This window comes from Glycine max, chromosome 15 (assembly GCF_000004515.6).
Source record: "Glycine max cultivar Williams 82 chromosome 15, Glycine_max_v4.0, whole genome shotgun sequence".
NCBI lineage: Eukaryota > Viridiplantae > Streptophyta > Magnoliopsida > Fabales > Fabaceae > Glycine > Glycine max.
This window is the reverse complement of record NC_038251.2, coordinates 21,873,860-21,891,236: the sequence shown is the minus strand read 5'-3', so window position 1 is coordinate 21,891,236 and position 17,377 is coordinate 21,873,860. Positions and strand designations below refer to the sequence as shown.

Below are 17,377 nucleotides of genomic sequence, written 5' to 3'. Positions count from 1 at the left end.
ACACATAGCATAAGTCTCCAAGGTTATTTTGTAACAATCTTTTTAAAGACGAGTGAGCAGATTCAACCCTACATTTCAAATACACAAATAAAAATAAACATATACAATAATACAATTCCATCAATTCATCAACGTTATTAGAAATAGTTGAACAATTTCATACCTGTTTGTTGTTGTGTTTCCTAAGTGCATCACCTTATTAGTCCAGGCGGAAACAAATTTTTCCTTGTGTGGTATTATTCATGTTTCCTTGACATAGTCAACAAACATTGGCCAAGGTGCGCAAGCCATTTCGAACTTCTTCAGGCATTCATCAAACTGTTGTTCTGAAGGACAATCAGTCAGACATCCCCAGCAATCCATGACATAATCCCAAACATTTTTTTGCCTAATTAGTGATTTACATTTGACCTTCACATTCTTGTTTATGTGAAAGCTGCACAACAAATTTGTACAATCAGGGAATACAACCTTCACTGCATTCATCAATGTTTGGTCTCTGTCAGTGACTATAACTCCAGGGAGGGCATCACGCTTTAAAAAAAGGCATCAGAACTGTTGTAAAGCCCAGACCAAATTATTAACGCGTTCACCCTCCACATATGCAAAACCGGCAGAGAATGTCATCCCACTCGGTGTTACCCTAACAAAATCGAGCAGTGAGAGTCTGTACCGGTTTGTTTTATAGGTGTTGTCTATCAAAAATACCAAATTACATGTGTTGACTAACTTCACTGCATCAAAGTGACACCAAAAGATATCACGAACCACATCTTCATCCTTTATTATGTGCCAATGAATATATTGATCACGTTCAAGAAGCTTCATCAGATGTTGCATTTCAAGATCGCTTCCTCATATGGAAGAACAGAATGCACTTCTTGCATTGTATATCTGTTTAACGGTCCTACAACTATTGACATTGTGTTCCTTCAGAGTTAGCAGAATGTGTCTTGGCTTCACCATGGACTTCGTCATATCGGCAATAAGTATTTTTTCAGCTCTAGTCAATCACCCTGCATATGGATGTCCAACTAATGACTTGGCCAATTCATGATTATGCACTCCACAAATCAACTTCACCATCCAGTCTTCTCCTCCAACCACTGGCTTGCAACGAAACTTGAAGGGACACCCACATTTCCTAGTCCTAGTGTATCTTCTGATAAATTCTTTTTTCCTACACCTATACTCGTCACTCCTTTCACAGCCAATTAACACAAACGCAGTCCTTCCTCTACTACCTGTGTTTGTGGTCGACCTCAAAATCACCGCCACAAATCTGTTTTCATGAGCAACGGATCGAGCCCACCGCGAAACATCCTCTCGGCACTCAAACACCTACAAAGCAATCCACATATTTAAGTTTTCTACTAGTATTCATTTTATTAAATCTGTGTCAAACATTAACATTATAACCTGAAAAGTATTGAACGCATCAGAACAATCAACATGTGGTTCATTCGCACTACATGCTTCTTTATTTTCATAATCCATATCCGCTTGTTCAGACATTATTTCATAGATTCACTCATTTTCGTCCATCTAACCAACTGAAACAAAAAATGACCATACAAACAAATTAATAATTTTAAAAAAAGGGAAACTAAATTCAAAAAACATCAAATATTAAAAATAATTACTCTTACGGATCAAGTTGATCCGTAAGTCACTTACAAATCAACTTGATCCGTAACTGTAACACACCAACTTATGGATCAAGTTGATCCGTACGTTCCCGAGGGAGCCATCACCTTCTACGTACCTCGTTTGCCACTGCCGATCACCGCAACACTCAACACCAGTACCTTCACCGCACCTAACCATTCACAACGAACTCACGAACCGGAGACAATGTCGGACGAAAACCACAAAAACAGAGAAAAACAACGAACAAAAATGGAGCTATGTGCATTTCCAGGAAAAAAAATCTTTCATAATGAAAAAAGAAGCCAAAGACATTTTTTTTCATTTACAAATTTTGTTGGGTGCACCTAGCAATACTCAGAATCTTATATTTTAATTATATTTGATCATGTTTATTATATATTTTACCATTTTTAATGTTTTCTCTAAATAAAAATAAAAATAACACTTAAACCAAAAATCAATCTAATCCAAATCAATTCAAATTGGTTCGGATTTAAATTTTCAACCAAGCATAATTAGATGATTAATTAAGAAAATTGACGTGATCAGATTAAATGATTTTCTTTTTCAAAACCGATTTAATCAGTATTTTATCGTATCTCTGTATATTCAAAACGATACCGTATTGCATTCGATTTTAACGAGGGAGAACCCCTAAAACCCTAAACTCATAAACCCCCAATCCCGCCTCACACAGTGTCCTCTCGCAGTTCATGCAGCGAACGCCCCCACTCTCCTTCCCCAAAACTTCCACAAAGCGATGAACTTCCGGTTCCAGAACCTGTTGGGCGCCCCCTACAGAGGGGGAAACGTGGTCATTTCCAGCAACACCGTGCTACTCTCCCCCGTCGGTAACCGCGTTGCCGTCACGGACCTCCTCAAGTCCGAGACCACCACGCTCCCCATCCAGTCCTCCTCCAACGTCACCCGCATCGCCGTCTCCGCCGACGCCACCTTCCTCCTCGCCGTCGACGACCGCAACCGCTGCCTCTTCATCAACCTCCGCCGCCGCGCCCTCCTCCATCGCATCACCTTCAAGCACCGCGTCACCGCAGCGAAGTTCAGCCCCGAAGGCTCCCTTATCGCCGTCGCTGCCGGGAAGCTGGTCCAGATCTGGCGCTCGCCGGCGTTCCGGCGGGAGTATTTCCCCTTCGAGCTCGTTCGGACCTTTGCGGACTTCGACGCGAAGGTCACCTCCCTCGATTGGAGCCCCGACTCGAAATACCTCGTCGCCGGGTCCAAGGATTTGACCGCGAGAATCTTGTGCTTGAAGAAATTGAACACTGGTGGTGTTAAAAAAAGGCCTTTTTTGCTCCTAGGGCATAGGGATTCTGTTGCCGGTTCGTTCTTCGGTGTCAATTCGAAGACTAATAGGGTTTGCAAGGCTTATACGGTTACTAGGGATTGTTATTTGTTTAGCTGGGGTTTTACTTCTGATGATGATAGTGGTGAGGGTTCGGAGCCGCCCTCTCCGGGGACGCCGGAGAGGGACGTGGAAGAGAATTTGGAGGATAGTGAGAATGATGGTGTGGAGAAAAGAAAGAAAATTAGTGAGAATGGTGGTGTGAAGAAAAGAAAGAAAACTGATATTGAGGATGGTGATGAAGGTTACTTGAGTAGAGGGAAGTGGGAGTTATTGAGGAAGGATGGGTTTATGCAGGGATCGGCAAAGGTGACCGCGTGTGATTATCATAGAGGGCTGGATATGGTGGTTGTTGGATTTTCTAATGGTGTGTTTGGATTGTATCAGATGCCGGATTTTGTGTGCATTCATTTGTTGTCTATTTCAAGGGAGAAGATTACCACTGCAGTGTTTAATGAGCTTGGGAATTGGTTGACCTTTGGCTGTGCCAAGTTGGGACAGCTGCTTGTGTGGGAGTGGAGGTCTGAGAGCTACATTTTGAAGCAGCAGGGTCACTACTTTGATGTGAACTGCGTTGCATATTCGCCAGACTCGCAGCTCCTTGCAACCGGAGCAGATGATAATAAAGTGAAGGTGATTGAATTTGGCTGGTGGTTGTGTTTTTGAAAAATTGATCTGTGTTTGACTGCTTGCTTTGCACATTCTCGTCTTTGATTATGGGTGGATTGCACTGGTTTGGAAATTGAATATTCAGAAGCGATTGTTTTGTTCTTGTGTGTCACAGGTGTGGACTCTTTCCTCAGGCTTTTGCTTTGTTACATTTTCTGAGCACACTAATGCTATTACGGCTCTACATTTTATACCAAGTAACAATGTCCTGCTTAGTGCATCTCTTGATGGGACCATTCGTGCATGGGACTTATTACGTTACCGGAATTTTAAGACGTTTACAACCCCTTCTCCGAGGCAGTTTGTTTCTTTGACAGCTGATATAAGTGGTGAAGTGATATGTGCTGGCACTTCAGATTCCTTTGAGGTATAATTTTGCACAAATTTGGTTGATTCTGACTATATCATTATTTTATTTTACCACTCACCCTTTTTTCTCAATGATATGTTACAGGTTTTTGTTTGGTCAATGAAAACGGGGCGCTTGATGGATGTGCTTAGTGGTCATGAAGCTCCTGTTCATGGACTGGTGTTTTCTCCTACAAATGTTAGTTATATTTTCTTCTGTTGATTTGCCTGACTAAGTTAATGTCTTATCTCCTGTTCGTCTGTTTTAGTTTTAGCTGGTTCCAAATTTCTGTTGTTACAGTGCCTCGAGTAGAAATTTCTGTGAAGCCATGGTTCATTTTAACATAATATTTTTTTCTAAGACTGTAGTATGATCAAATATCAACACTGATGTCTCTTGAGATATGACAATGAAGGGAATCACTAAAGATTGTATTTTCTTTTATGCTTTTTAGTTTTTACATGTGTTATAATAAAAACAACTTAGCATCATCTCTTTTCCCTTTGTGCAGACTGTCTTGGCTTCATCATCATATGACAAAACTGTTCGGCTGTGGAATGTCTTTGATGGAAAAGGAGCAGTTGAAACGTTTCCTCACACACACGATGTTCTTACAGTTGTTTACCGTCCAGATGGAAGGCAGTTAGCTTGCAGCACATTAGATGGGCAAATTCATTTTTGGGACCCAATAGATGGTTTGCTAATGTACACCATAGAAGGTTCTAGAGATATAGCCGGTGGGCGTCTTATGACAGACCGTAGATCAGCTGCTAACTCAACTTCAGGGAAGTTCTTTACAACCTTGTGTTATTCAGCTGATGGAAGCTATATATTAGCTGGGGGAAGTAGCAGATACATCTGCATGTATGATGTTACAGATCAGGTTGGCCTGCTTGCGCCTTGGTTGATTTTCACATATTTAGAAGTCACAGCATATCAACTGTTTATTATTTCTGAGAATTTGATCCTCTAGAAAGCTTCTATATTGCACGGTTCATGTTAATGTTCCATGAGTTTTCGTTGTTCAGTTTAGTCCAACACATTATTGGTTAAATAGATATGTTTTGGATGTGGGACAATTAGATAATTCATAAACAACAAAAAAGCATGAAATATTTTGCAATCATTTGTATTATAATGATACTGATACTCGCGCATACATGCACTGACACACTATATATAGTGTTAAAGCCCTTGTCTTTGTCATAACATTTTGTCTAAATATTGAGGCTTAAATGCCACCTAGTGGGATAAGGCTTCGTCGTTTGTTTGTTTATTGAGAGGCTTAAATGCTGTCTGGGGTCAATATGTACTGTTGCCCTTCAGTAAATGGATAGGTTGAAAATTTGAGATGCATATCATTTTGCACCTTCCCTACGGATCACACCTTTGTGTTGGTGATGCAGCTTAGATGCTGCAGAGTGAAGACTTTTGGGCCTCAATGCTCCTTAAGTTAAATGATAAAGAAGTGAAAGGCTGATGAGCTCAATAAGTTCTTGTAGTGAAAGGCTGGTTAGCTCACAAAGTTGATCCATTCTTGAGATATTTACTAAAATAAATCCTTGATTGAAGAAGACTTTTGTTTCTTTTTTGCAATTTATTTCTCTACCTCCTGCACCTTGAGCTGTAACCAGCCATTTCCACGACAAATTGATTCTTTTGCAGGCGTGTTTTCGCTTGTTTCCTAGTTTTCTTAAGGGCATTTCTAGTATCGGACCACTTTGTTTTCCTTAGGTGTCAGTCCTAGGGCTAGTTCTTTCCAGGATCCAATCATCTATAAGATCTCCAAGTGCCAGATAATTGGAAGGGTGCTTATTCCTTAGATCAATTTTGTCCAGTATTCCTCTCCATTTTTTCACTTTTTCTTATTCGAAATACTCAAGATAGAGATGATGAGGAACTTCCTTTGGTCAGCTATAGCATATTGAAAAAATATTATCTTGTTGGTTGGGGAATTTCACCTGACGAGTGTACATCTGGGTGTGAAGTGTCCCTTCCATGGGGACCTTTCCTCGTTACAATCTGTATACCGTAACTCCTCCACTATTAATTTATTTTATGCCTAAGTTTCTCATTAGGCAATCAGTTCCTCTTTTAGAGGGAGAAACAATCTATGTTATGCAAAGATTGAGGAAAGCCTTTTGTTTTTATTCTCTGACTTGAAATGAAGGTGAGGAGGAGTCAAAACCTCACTTTCTCTCAGCTTTATTAGATTCAAAATGTTACATATATATAGGATACAAAAAAAAGAGAAGAGAGATGACAGTGACATCTCACTGCTGCCTTCTGAATAAGGCTTACAGATTAAGCTACCAAACAAAGCTAAAATACAAAAGAAATATTCAACATTCAACACTCCCCCTCAAGCTGGAGCATATAAATCATATGCACCAAGCTTGGAACATATAGTCTGAATTCTGGGTCCTCTTAGGGACTTAGTCAAAATATCTGCTGGCTGGTCATTAGAACCAATGAACTCAGTGACAATCTCCTTGGACAGAAGCTTCTCTCGAATGAAATGACAATCAATCTCTATATGCTTAGTCCTTTCATGAAAGACTGGGTTTGAGGCAATATGAAGAGCAGCCTGATTATCACAATACAACTTCATTTGCAACTCTTCACAAAACCTCAATTCTTGCAGAAATTGTTTAATCCACATGAGTTCACAAGTAACCATAGCCATCGATCGATATTCAGCTTCTGCACTAGACCGAGCTACAACCGTCTGTTTCTTGCTTTTCCAAGAAATAAGATTTCCTCCAATGAAGACACAATAGCCTGATGTAGACCTCCTATCCATGGGACAGCCAGCCCAATCAGCATCACAATATCCTGATAATTGCGTATTGCCTTTGTCTTCATACAACAACCCTTGTCCAGGAGCTCTCTTAATATACCTCAAAATACGCATGACAGCATTCCAATGGTCCAAATGAGGATTTTGCATAAATTGGCTAACCACTCCCACAGCAAAGGAGATATCAGGTCTAGTGATGGTAAGGTAAATGAGTTTTCCCACAAGCCTCCTATATCTCTCGGGGTCAGGATAAACTTCACTTTGATCTGCCATGAGCTTCAAATTAGGATCAATAGGACTTTCAACAGGTCTACAATTTTGCATACCTGTTTCTTCTAAAATATCAAGGGCATACTTCCTCTGAGAGATCACAACACCATCTCCTGATTGAGCCACTTCAATACCAAGGAAATACTTCAAAGATCCCAAATCTTTGGTCTGAAAATGACTGAATAAATGCTCTTTTAGCTGGCTGATCTTAGTAGCATCATTCCCTGTAATCACTATATCATCAACATAGACCATTAGATAAACACATTTTCCAGGAGATGTATGACAATAAAATACAGAGTGATCAGCTTCACTTCGTTTCAGTCCAAACATGTGAACAACATGACTAAATTTACCAAACCAAGCACGAGGAGATTGCTTCAACCCATAGAGAGATCGATGAAGCTTACACACAAGGCCATACTCCCCCTGAGCAACAAACCCAGGTGGTTGCTCCATATAAATATCCTCCTCAAGATCACCGTGGAGAAAGGCATTCTTAATATCAAGCTGATGGAGGGGCCAGTGACGAATAGCAGCCATAGCAAGAAACAGACGAACAGTGGTGAGTTTGGCGACAGGAGAGAAAGTATCACAGTAATCAATGCCATATACCTGTGTGTAGCCTTTAGCTACCAAACGAGCCTTAAGCCGATCAACCTCACCAGTGGGCCCAACTTTAACAGTGTAGACCCACCTACAACCCACAGGGGTCTTACCAGGGGGAAGAGGAACAAGCTCCCAAGTGCCATTATTTTCAAGGGCCTGCATTTCATCAATCATAGCCTGTCTCCAGCCAGGATGATCAAGTGCCTCACGGACAGTGGAAGGGATGGCAAGGGAAGACAATGAACAAATAAAGGAATTGTATGAAGGAGACAAACGGTGATAGCTTAAGAAATTATAAATAGGATGAGGATTACGAGTAGAACGAGTACCTTTTCTGATGGCAATGGGCCAATGTGAATCAGAATGAGGAGAAGAAGTGGAAGGAGAGGGCGGATCCATGAGTGGAGGACTGGTTGAAGAAGGACGAGAATCACTAGGAGAGGCTTCAGGTACTGGAGATCCAATCTGCCTTGTCCTATGTTGATCTGTAGTCAGAGGTGGTAAGATGACTTCAGGTGAATTTGGTGAGGGAGATGGAACAATACTGACATTTTGGCCTGAGTTATCTAGGGGATAAGGAGAAGGAATAGGAAGAACTTCCTGAAGAGATGAAGAATGGTCCATGGAGGGTGAAAAGAAAGGTGTGTCTTCAAAGAAGGTTACATCTGCAGACATGTAGTATCGTCTCATGGTTGGAGAGTAACATTTGTAACCCTTTTGAAGACGAGAATAACCCAGGAAGACACATTTGACTGACCTAGCAGAGAGTTTATCTAAACCAGGAGACAAATCATGAACAAAACAGGTACAACCAAACACTTTAGGAGAGACATGAAATAAAGGATCATGAGGAAAGACAAGTGAGTGAGGAATTTGGTTTTCAAGAGAAGAAGAAGGCATCCGATTTATTAGGAAACAAGCAGTAAGCACCGCATCTCCCCAATGATGTATCGGAACATTCGAATTTAGCATTAGGGAGCGTGCAGTTTCAAGAAGATGACGATTCTTCCTTTCTGCAATACCATTTTGTTGTGGTGTGTGAGGACATGTGGATTGATGTAGAATACCTTTGGAAGACAGAAAAGAAGAAAGATCATGAGAGAAATACTCTTTAGCATTATCACTTCTGAAAATTTTAATTGTTTTTCCAAATTGATTCTCAATTTCATTGTAGAATGACACAAATATAGGCAAAAGTTCAGATCTGTCTTTCATTAAATAAACCCAAGTACATCTAGAGAATTCATCAATGAAGGTTACAAAATATCGAAAACCAAAAGATGTAACACGACTTGGTCCCCAAATATCAGAATGAATGGTAGAGAAAGCCGAGTTACATCTTTGTACAGTTTGAGGAAATGACGACCTGACATGTTTTCCTAGTTGACAAGACTCACAATCTAAGACTCGAAGATTCTTAAGACTAGGGACCATCATCTTCAATTTTGATAAACTTGGGTGTCCTAGACGATCATGCAAAAGTTTGGGTTTTGAGATTGCAAAACAAGACCCAGGTGGACTGGATTCCAAATAGTAAAGTCCTCGTGATTCATGTCCTTCTCCAATCAGTCGCCCCGTCCCATGTTCCTGAATAACAAAAGAATTAGCAGTAAAGGTTACTGAACAATTTAACGAACGAGTTAATTGACTTAGTGAGATTAAATTATAGGGACACTGTGGAAGGAATAAAACAGAGTTTAATTTCAAGGAAGGAGACAATGAAACTTGACCACTTCCTTGAGACGCAACCTTGGAGCCATTAGCTACAGTGACGAGGTGAGGAATTTTTGGTAAGGAAAAGGATGAAAAGGAAGACTTATTACCAGAAATATGGTCAGAGGCACCTGAGTCGAGTATCCAAGGACTAGGACCTTCAATTGATTGAGAGATACAAGCTGTTGAAAAACATGGTACAGATGAGGATTGAGCTTGGTTGCTGGGTCTCTCGGATTTGAGCTTCAAATACTCCTGATACTCCTCATCAGAGAACTTAGACTCTGCTTTCTCTGATCTAGAAACCTGTGCAACCTTGTCAGGAAACCCATGCAACGAATAACAATTCTCTTGGGTGTGACCCATCCTCTTGCAGTAGGTGCAATGAGGACGTCCACCCCTTCCATTGCGGCCTCCTCTGCTGTTGCGACCGCCTCCTCTACCACGTGATGCAACCATTGCTGACGTCTCCACACTGTCAGTAGGATTTTCATCCTTCGATAAGTGAGGCACACGGAGAAGCCTAGTGATGAGAGAATCCATGGATGGAACCCGATCCCCAGCGAGTACTTGATCACGAACATGATCAAAGTCTGAGTGTAAGCTTCTCAGGATAAGGACCATGTAAAACTTGTCCAGTTTCTTGTTCACTTCTTCTAATGAATCAGCCACAAGAAACTTTCTCAGCTCTTCCACGGCAGCCCGAGCCTTACCCACATGAGCAATCATGTCATGGCTGGTTTGCTTGAGGGCTGTAACCTTCATGGTTGCATCAAATAAGCTCTGAATATCATTGGCAAAAATTTCTTGAGCCTTCTTCCAAAAAGAACGACACGTTTTAAATGATCTAAGGATATCCAAAATATCCGGTTCAACTGATTGCCATAACACAGCACACAATTGATAATCAAGCTTCTCCCATTCGGCTCTTTTGTCACTTGAAACAGAATCGGAAACTTTCTCCAAGTGGTCATGGTGTCCTTGACCAAGAAACCAAAGTTCTACGGAAGCAGACCATGAGGGGTAATTTTTCCAGTTGAGTTTAGCAGCTGTGATGGTTGGAGTCCCGGAGAAGGAGAAAACAGGTCCAGGGGAAGCCATTTTGAGCCACAAGGTGAAACCCTAAGGGAGCAAAAAAGGTGGAGAGAATAGGGCTGTAGCGTTCCAGGTGACGAAACGTGAAACTGGGGGCTGGAACGGACTCAGGAGAAGCCGACCAAGAGAACGGCGGAGGCGCGGCGCGATTCCGGCGCCGGGACGGCGGCGCGTGGACTGCACGCGCCAGAGGACGCGCGGGACGGTGGCGGCGCGTGGCGGCGCGTGGCTGCTCCGTTGCCGACGCGAGTTGGCCGGCTGGCTCGCGCTTCCCAAGGCGAGCCTAACCCTGGCTTCGCCGGAGAAATAGCCGCCGGAAAGTGGCGGCGGCAGACGGCGGCGGTGGCGGCGGACGGCGGCGGCGGCGGCGGCGGGCGACGACGGATGACACCTGCTCTGATGCCAACTTGAAATGAAGGTGAGGAGGAGTCAAAACCTCACTTTCTCTCAGCTTTATTAGATTCAAAATGTTACATATATATAGGATACAAAAAAAAGAGAAGAGAGATGACAGTGACATCTCACTGCTGCCTTCTGAATAAGGCTTACAGATTAAGCTACCAAACAAAGCTAAAATACAAAAGAAATATTCAACATTCAACACTCTGAAATCTCTTTTCACTTAGAATAGTTATGTTCTTTTTCATGTTGAACGTTAATCTATCTGATGGTTAAAATGTTACTCCTAAAATCTTCTTTCATCTGTGCCTGATTCTGTCTATTGCCTTCCAAAACTTTTATGCTGATTTAGTGAGTTTATTATTCACATCCCTTGTCTGTCTATATTTATGGGGTGTTCGAAGTGGATGCATATTTAAAATGGACTATTCTGTACTACTTGTTTACATATCATATGATAGCGCAGTTCTGTTTATTAATTGGAATCTCTTTTGTTCAGGTTTTGCTTCGACGTTTCCAGATAACTCACAATCTCTCATTAGATGGAGTGCTTGACATTTTTAACTCGAAGAATATGACTGAAGCTGGCCCACTAGATTTGATTGATGATGACAACAGTGACATTGAAGAAGGTGTTGACAAACAAACACGAGGGAAGCTAGGATTAGACTTGCCAGGATCTATGCCTAACCGTGGAAGGCCTATTATTCAGACAAAGAGCCTGAGAATTGCACCTACGGGACGTAATTTTGTTGCAGCAACAACTGAGGGAGTTTTGGTTTATTCTGTTGATGAATCATTCATATTTGATCCAACTGACCTAGACATAAATGTTACACCTGAGGTATTTTATCTTCTTGAAAGAACTAGGGCTTTGTTTACTTCAAAGAATATAAGATTATTGTAGAAACTATTTTCTGTAGTAGGAAATGCTGTAGAGAACACCTGCTTTGAAAATGAGTAAACAACCTGCAAAATTTGTGTTTGAAACTTTATAGTGGTTGTTCACATATATACTTGTAAGAAGAGGATGCAATTTTCCTCCTATAGTGTGGATTTTTCATGTCATTGTTTTTTTTATGACAAGTCAATATAAAACTCAAGAAAAGTATGATTTTGTTTTTCAACAAATTATTGAAATGTTAAAATTTCTGTGGATAAGATAATCAAGATAACGGTTTCCTATATTTCATGTTTTCCTTTTCAATCATGAAAACAAGGAATCAAAATCAACATTGAGCAGCTTGAAAATGCATCTTATATAATTTCAATTTCACTCCATCTTGCTGTATTTGATGTTCTGGCTTTGTTGCACTGTTTCCTTTTCTGATGTCGTTAGTAACTTGGGATGGCATTGCTGAACAGGCTGTTGAAGAGGCTCTGCGGGAAAATCAACCAAGTAAAGCCTTGATCCTTAGCCTTCGCCTGAATGAGGATTCTTTCATTAAAAAATGTATATTTGCGGTTAGTCCAGGAGATATTCCAGCAGTTGCCACATCAATCCCTTACAAATATATCCAGCGATTAGTTGAGGCACTTGCAGATCTTTTAGAAAACTGCCCACATTTGGAATTTACACTTAGATGGTCTCAGGTATTCTTTACTTGCTTAGATTTAGTTTTTTCATAAGTTTGCTTAAGGTCATAGTAGTTCTATAAAAGTGGTCTTTATCTTTGATATGACAGGAGCTCTGCAAAGCCCATGGGAGTTCTATTCAGCAGAACTCTAGAAATCTGTTACCATCATTGAAATCTTTGCAGAAAGCAATCACTAGAATTCATCAAGATCTAGCAGATACATGTTCCTCCAATGAATATATGCTGCGATATTTATGTTCTTCTGGTGCCAAGAAATGACCGCTAAGAATTCACAAGTTGGATTTTTTACAGCTTTGCTCAAGAATCCTTGTCCGACCCAAGTATTATTTTAATGCGGTACTGCTGAGCATCGGTCGCATGTACAACTTGCAACCTATAAAGAATCAAGCAAAATTTTGACGTATCTAGTTGCATAGCACATTTTCCTCTTCCCATTTCCAAAGGAATTTATCCTTGAATGAAGTTTCAATTTTCTGGAAGGTGTGGCATCTGTCAGGTTTGTTTCACGGCCTACTTGCAATTCAACCAAGACATTTTGATAATTACGTTCTACAGTGATTTTTTGTAATGGGGTGATTGTTAACAACAGATTGCAGAGGTTGAAATTCCTGCTCGATATACCCTGCAGCGTGTTTCGAATCAAATATTTTATAGTTAATTAATGTAAAATGTTAGATAAAAAATTTTGTTCAGAATTTTCGCCATGATATAATTGATTCTCGGATTGGTAAAGTAGTCTTGCCACTTTATTTCGTCTAGCAACCACCTTTGAGGTGTAGTATCAATTTTTTTTTTTTGTCTTGTGTTCTATTTATTGTTGGCAGCGTTGTCCAATAAGAATCAAGAATAAAAAGCACTTTCCCCCGTTAACTATTACTCTAGTTACGTGCTTACTTGCAAAACGCAACCACACACTTCATACTCATACATGTATGTGCACACCATCAACATCAACAATGGTCCATAAAAGCACAACACACAACAATGTCCATGGAGCATCATCAACAACTTTATAAACACATCAATATCAACAACTCAATGAAGATTTCCAGGGTGGAGTGCTTAGTTATTACTCTTGTAGTAAGGAGTACGGGATCTCCATACCCACCATAATTATCCATGGTCGGCCTCAAGCTTATATGCTCTCCACCACCAACAACCAGGTAGGAGGTTTACCAAGAAGAAGCTAAGACACCTACATACAACCAATTTTTGTCATCCGCCATTTCATAACATTCGTTATTTAAACTTATGAATTGGTCCTTCGAAGTTTCTACTTTCAAGTCTTATGAAATATTTTATTCACAAAACTATCCTTAAGCACTTTCTAACCTATGGTGTTAAGAAGGTTTAGGGTCTTAGAATAATATCTCTTTAACTACGAAAAGTCCATTATCCCTTCTAAGCACATAAATATCCTAATAATTAGATATCTTTCTCGCAACCCTTATAAATGTTAACCAACTATTGTATACTACTAGTATTAGAGCTTGTGCAATGCATGGACATACTGATTTATTGTAAATTATCACGAACTATAATTATTATATGATACAATTTAAGGAAAAATTGATTTTACATTTTATTGTTGTGTTGCAGTTGAGAGTACTAATCTTGCTTCAAAAATATGTTTCTCAGATATTGTTGTGTTGTAGTTATATAGAATAATATTTCTCCTTTTAAACTTTTTCTGTTTACAAACTGAGGATGCTGCTAAAAGGGCCGAGGAGGTTGGATTTGTTGATCTTGCATATTTTCCTAAGCTTCCAATGCCAGAAATCTTGCATGGACTACAAGTACCATGATTTTCCTGTTACTAATACATAAGTAATATAATTTACCAATTGAAGACCAAATCTAACCTAATTGTTGAGGTTGTTTTTCATATTTTGCATTATGGAAATTCAATATTGTTCTTCCTATAGATTGTAGTACATCAATAAATTGTTGAATATATTTGCACTGCTTAATATTATGTGCAGAATTGTTCAACTCCTGTCATTTGATAACAAAGAGAAACATGACATGGATTTGTTTGCATGAAATTAAAATTGAAAAAAAAAGTCATATACCATTTCCAACTGATGAAGTTGAAATTGCAACAACATGTTGGTCAGTTAGACTAAACTCCATTGGCATAGTACTTTTAGTAGAATATGCAATGTTGGAAAAAAAATGAATGCAAAATTGTAATAGAAATCTAATATAAAAAAAATGAAAAACAAAAAACAGTATGACTAATGAACCTACTTAAAAATGGTTATTGTTTTTATATTCCTTATTAGTATCTTTCTTGTTTATTTATCATATTAGATTATCATGTTTTGTTTAACCTTTGTCCCTATGCATGCAATTTTAAAGATTACTCTAATTACACTACACTATTTTACTGCTATCAGTATATTCCCATTTCATCTGTAATTCTACTAATGAAGGAGTCATTTTAAATCAGCTTTGACTTATTATATTGTTAAAAGGAATTGCCTACTTTTTTCACTTCATAAATAGTTTTGTCATGCTGTCAGTTCCATTTTGTTTAAATTAATTCAAAAAATGATTTGTTATGGGATGGCTGAATCCAAGAAGCAAATAATTGGATGTTTGTTTGAGCCTTATTTTCTTTTGGTTGCAGGATCAAGCTATTGTCAAACTACAGAGCTATGTGCAGCCAACAAACTAAAGGTCTACCTAGAAACACAAAATGTTTGAAACTTATTGTTCCAAATATTTGAAATGGGCTTGCACTTGGAACTTTCTGTTCTACAAATTTATGGTAAGACCTGTATTGGGACGTGTGCAGGATTACTAATTGTACAGAATTTCGTAGTGTCAATTAGTCAAAAAAAATTCACTATGTAGCTAGGTATTCTCCTGTATATGCCTGTCTATTAAAATACTTTTGTGTTTGAATAAAAAGTATGCATTGCTAACAACATTTTGCCAACACATTAATTCTTTCACTAGATATTAACAAAGTGCAAGCAATATAAGATGACTAATAATTATCGATATAATTAGCTGTAAACATTTACATAAGTGGTTGTTCACAATAGATTAGAATAATTCTATTGTTGTGTTGCAGTTGAGAGTACTGACCCTTTCATGTTACCAAAGAGTGTATAACCTATTATATGTAGTGACTATAGGTTTTCAAAAACTTATTTGTACACAACATTTTTGGTTGATGTACAAACTTTTCAATCTTCATCCAAAATTAACATCTTCAAGCCATCCTTTAATTTCACTCTAGATACTGCCATATATAGTTGACCATGAGTGAAAACTGGCCTTGGAAGATACAATTCAACCTTAGATAGTGATTGTCCTTGACTTTTGTTTATAGTCATTGCAAAACACAAAGATAAAGGGAATTGTATCACCATAATTTTTATCAGTTAGTATTGTAGCTGTGATGACATTTTTGCCTAACTGTTTCACTTGTAGTCGTGCGTCATTACATAATTCATTTATCTTATCCAAGTTTCTTAACAACATCACAAGAACTCCAACTTTGAGTTGTAACTTATGATTTGGAATTCGTGAATACTTGATCTCATTCAAAAATTCTGGTGTAAACCTTTCACCTTGTATTTCATAATCTTCATCAGAATGGCAAGGTGAATCTGAACTGAAATAATACTTTTCATCCCGTGGAATTAAAGACAACATAAATTCATTTACTTCTTCAACAATTTCTAATGTTGGAGCGAGGATTCCTCTCTCTTCAAAGAAATTTGGAACACTCAAATTTTCCAATATGTTTGAATACACAAAATCAACCAATGAAACCAGCGGTTTATCATTATCTAAAACCAAAAGATCAGTTGGTATTTCAATGTCACCTTCACCTTTCTCATTTGAATCTATGTCACCATTTCCAAGTTGAAGAATCCAATCAACAAAGTTCTTGATCTCATTGGCTATCTAATTTGACTTGGCAGTGGTCAATCTCATGTTTTTTGTCAATTTCAACACTTTGCAATGTTTCCATAAATCTAATGAGTTAATTGTTGCTTTAAGGATATCTTGTTTTAATCCTTTTCTAACAATTAGTAGAATTTGCCCAAAATTACCTCCTAAAACAATAACTTTTCCACCAAACAACTTGTATTTATTTTCTTCACACTTACAATGCATCAAATCCCAATGCGGTTGAAAGCCTCAAAACAATATCTATTCATCATTGGTGTTTCATCCCAAATAATTAATTTATTTTTTATAAGAAGCTTTGCACGAAGACTTCCTTGTTCCATGTTGCTTGTTGATTTCTCAGTCATTAAGAATGGAACTGAAAAAGTAGAATGAGTTGTCCTTCAACCAAGGAGAAGCAAACTGGCAATACCACTAGATGCAACATTCAAAACAATCTTCTTTTATGATCTAATAGCAGCTAAAAATGTATTCCAAAGGAAGGTCCCCCCAATTCCACCGTAGCCATAAAGGAAGAAAAATTGGCCATGATCAGAAAACACAACTTCAATGATCTAATTGTACACATCTAACTACTCCTCTGTCAACAATTTCAATAGAGTAGCATGGAGCTCAATTAACTCATTTGTATCATAATTGAGTTGTTCTACAATGAATTTATTTTTATAGAAATCAAACTTAGAACTATCTGGACATGGCAGATAACTATATAATCTTTTAAAGATCTTCCATTCGAATTGAGTAGCTTCTCAATTTCTATAAGACAAAGCTCCTTCAACTCACTATCTTCAACATGAAGACCTGCAACAAATAAGAATGTTTTACAAATAATAGGTGTTGCAAACATATGGACTTTCTAATATATCATATCTGATTCAGAAAGACACTTATAAATTTTCTTTTGGAATCAAACTTAATTTGAACTATTGAGG

General features: G+C 38.7%; 1 protein-coding gene across 3 annotated transcripts; it reads left to right on the top strand.

Moving 5' to 3' along the window:
- The first annotated feature begins 2,301 nt into the window (after positions 1-2,301).
- On the top strand, positions 2,302-15,391 carry LOC100793629 (periodic tryptophan protein 2). 3 transcript variants are annotated; one of them, XR_005888877.1, is made up of 8 exons: positions 2,302-3,646; positions 3,798-4,049; positions 4,137-4,229; positions 4,543-4,914; positions 11,417-11,761; positions 12,283-12,510; positions 12,603-13,011; positions 15,148-15,391. XR_005888877.1 is itself a non-coding variant. In XM_003546513.5 (7 exons), the coding sequence occupies exons 1-7, from the start codon at positions 2,411-2,413 to the stop codon at positions 12,771-12,773; spliced, it is 2,697 nt and encodes an 898-aa protein (XP_003546561.1). In that variant the 5' UTR covers positions 2,302-2,410; the 3' UTR covers positions 12,774-13,247. The 3 variants fall into 3 exon arrangements, 1 of the variants encoding a protein (XP_003546561.1); XR_005888876.1 differs by lacking the exon at positions 15,148-15,391 and adding an exon at positions 13,105-13,247; XM_003546513.5 differs by lacking the exon at positions 15,148-15,391 and having other exon boundaries at positions 12,603-13,247.
- Positions 15,392-17,377: the final 1,986 nt, after the last annotated feature.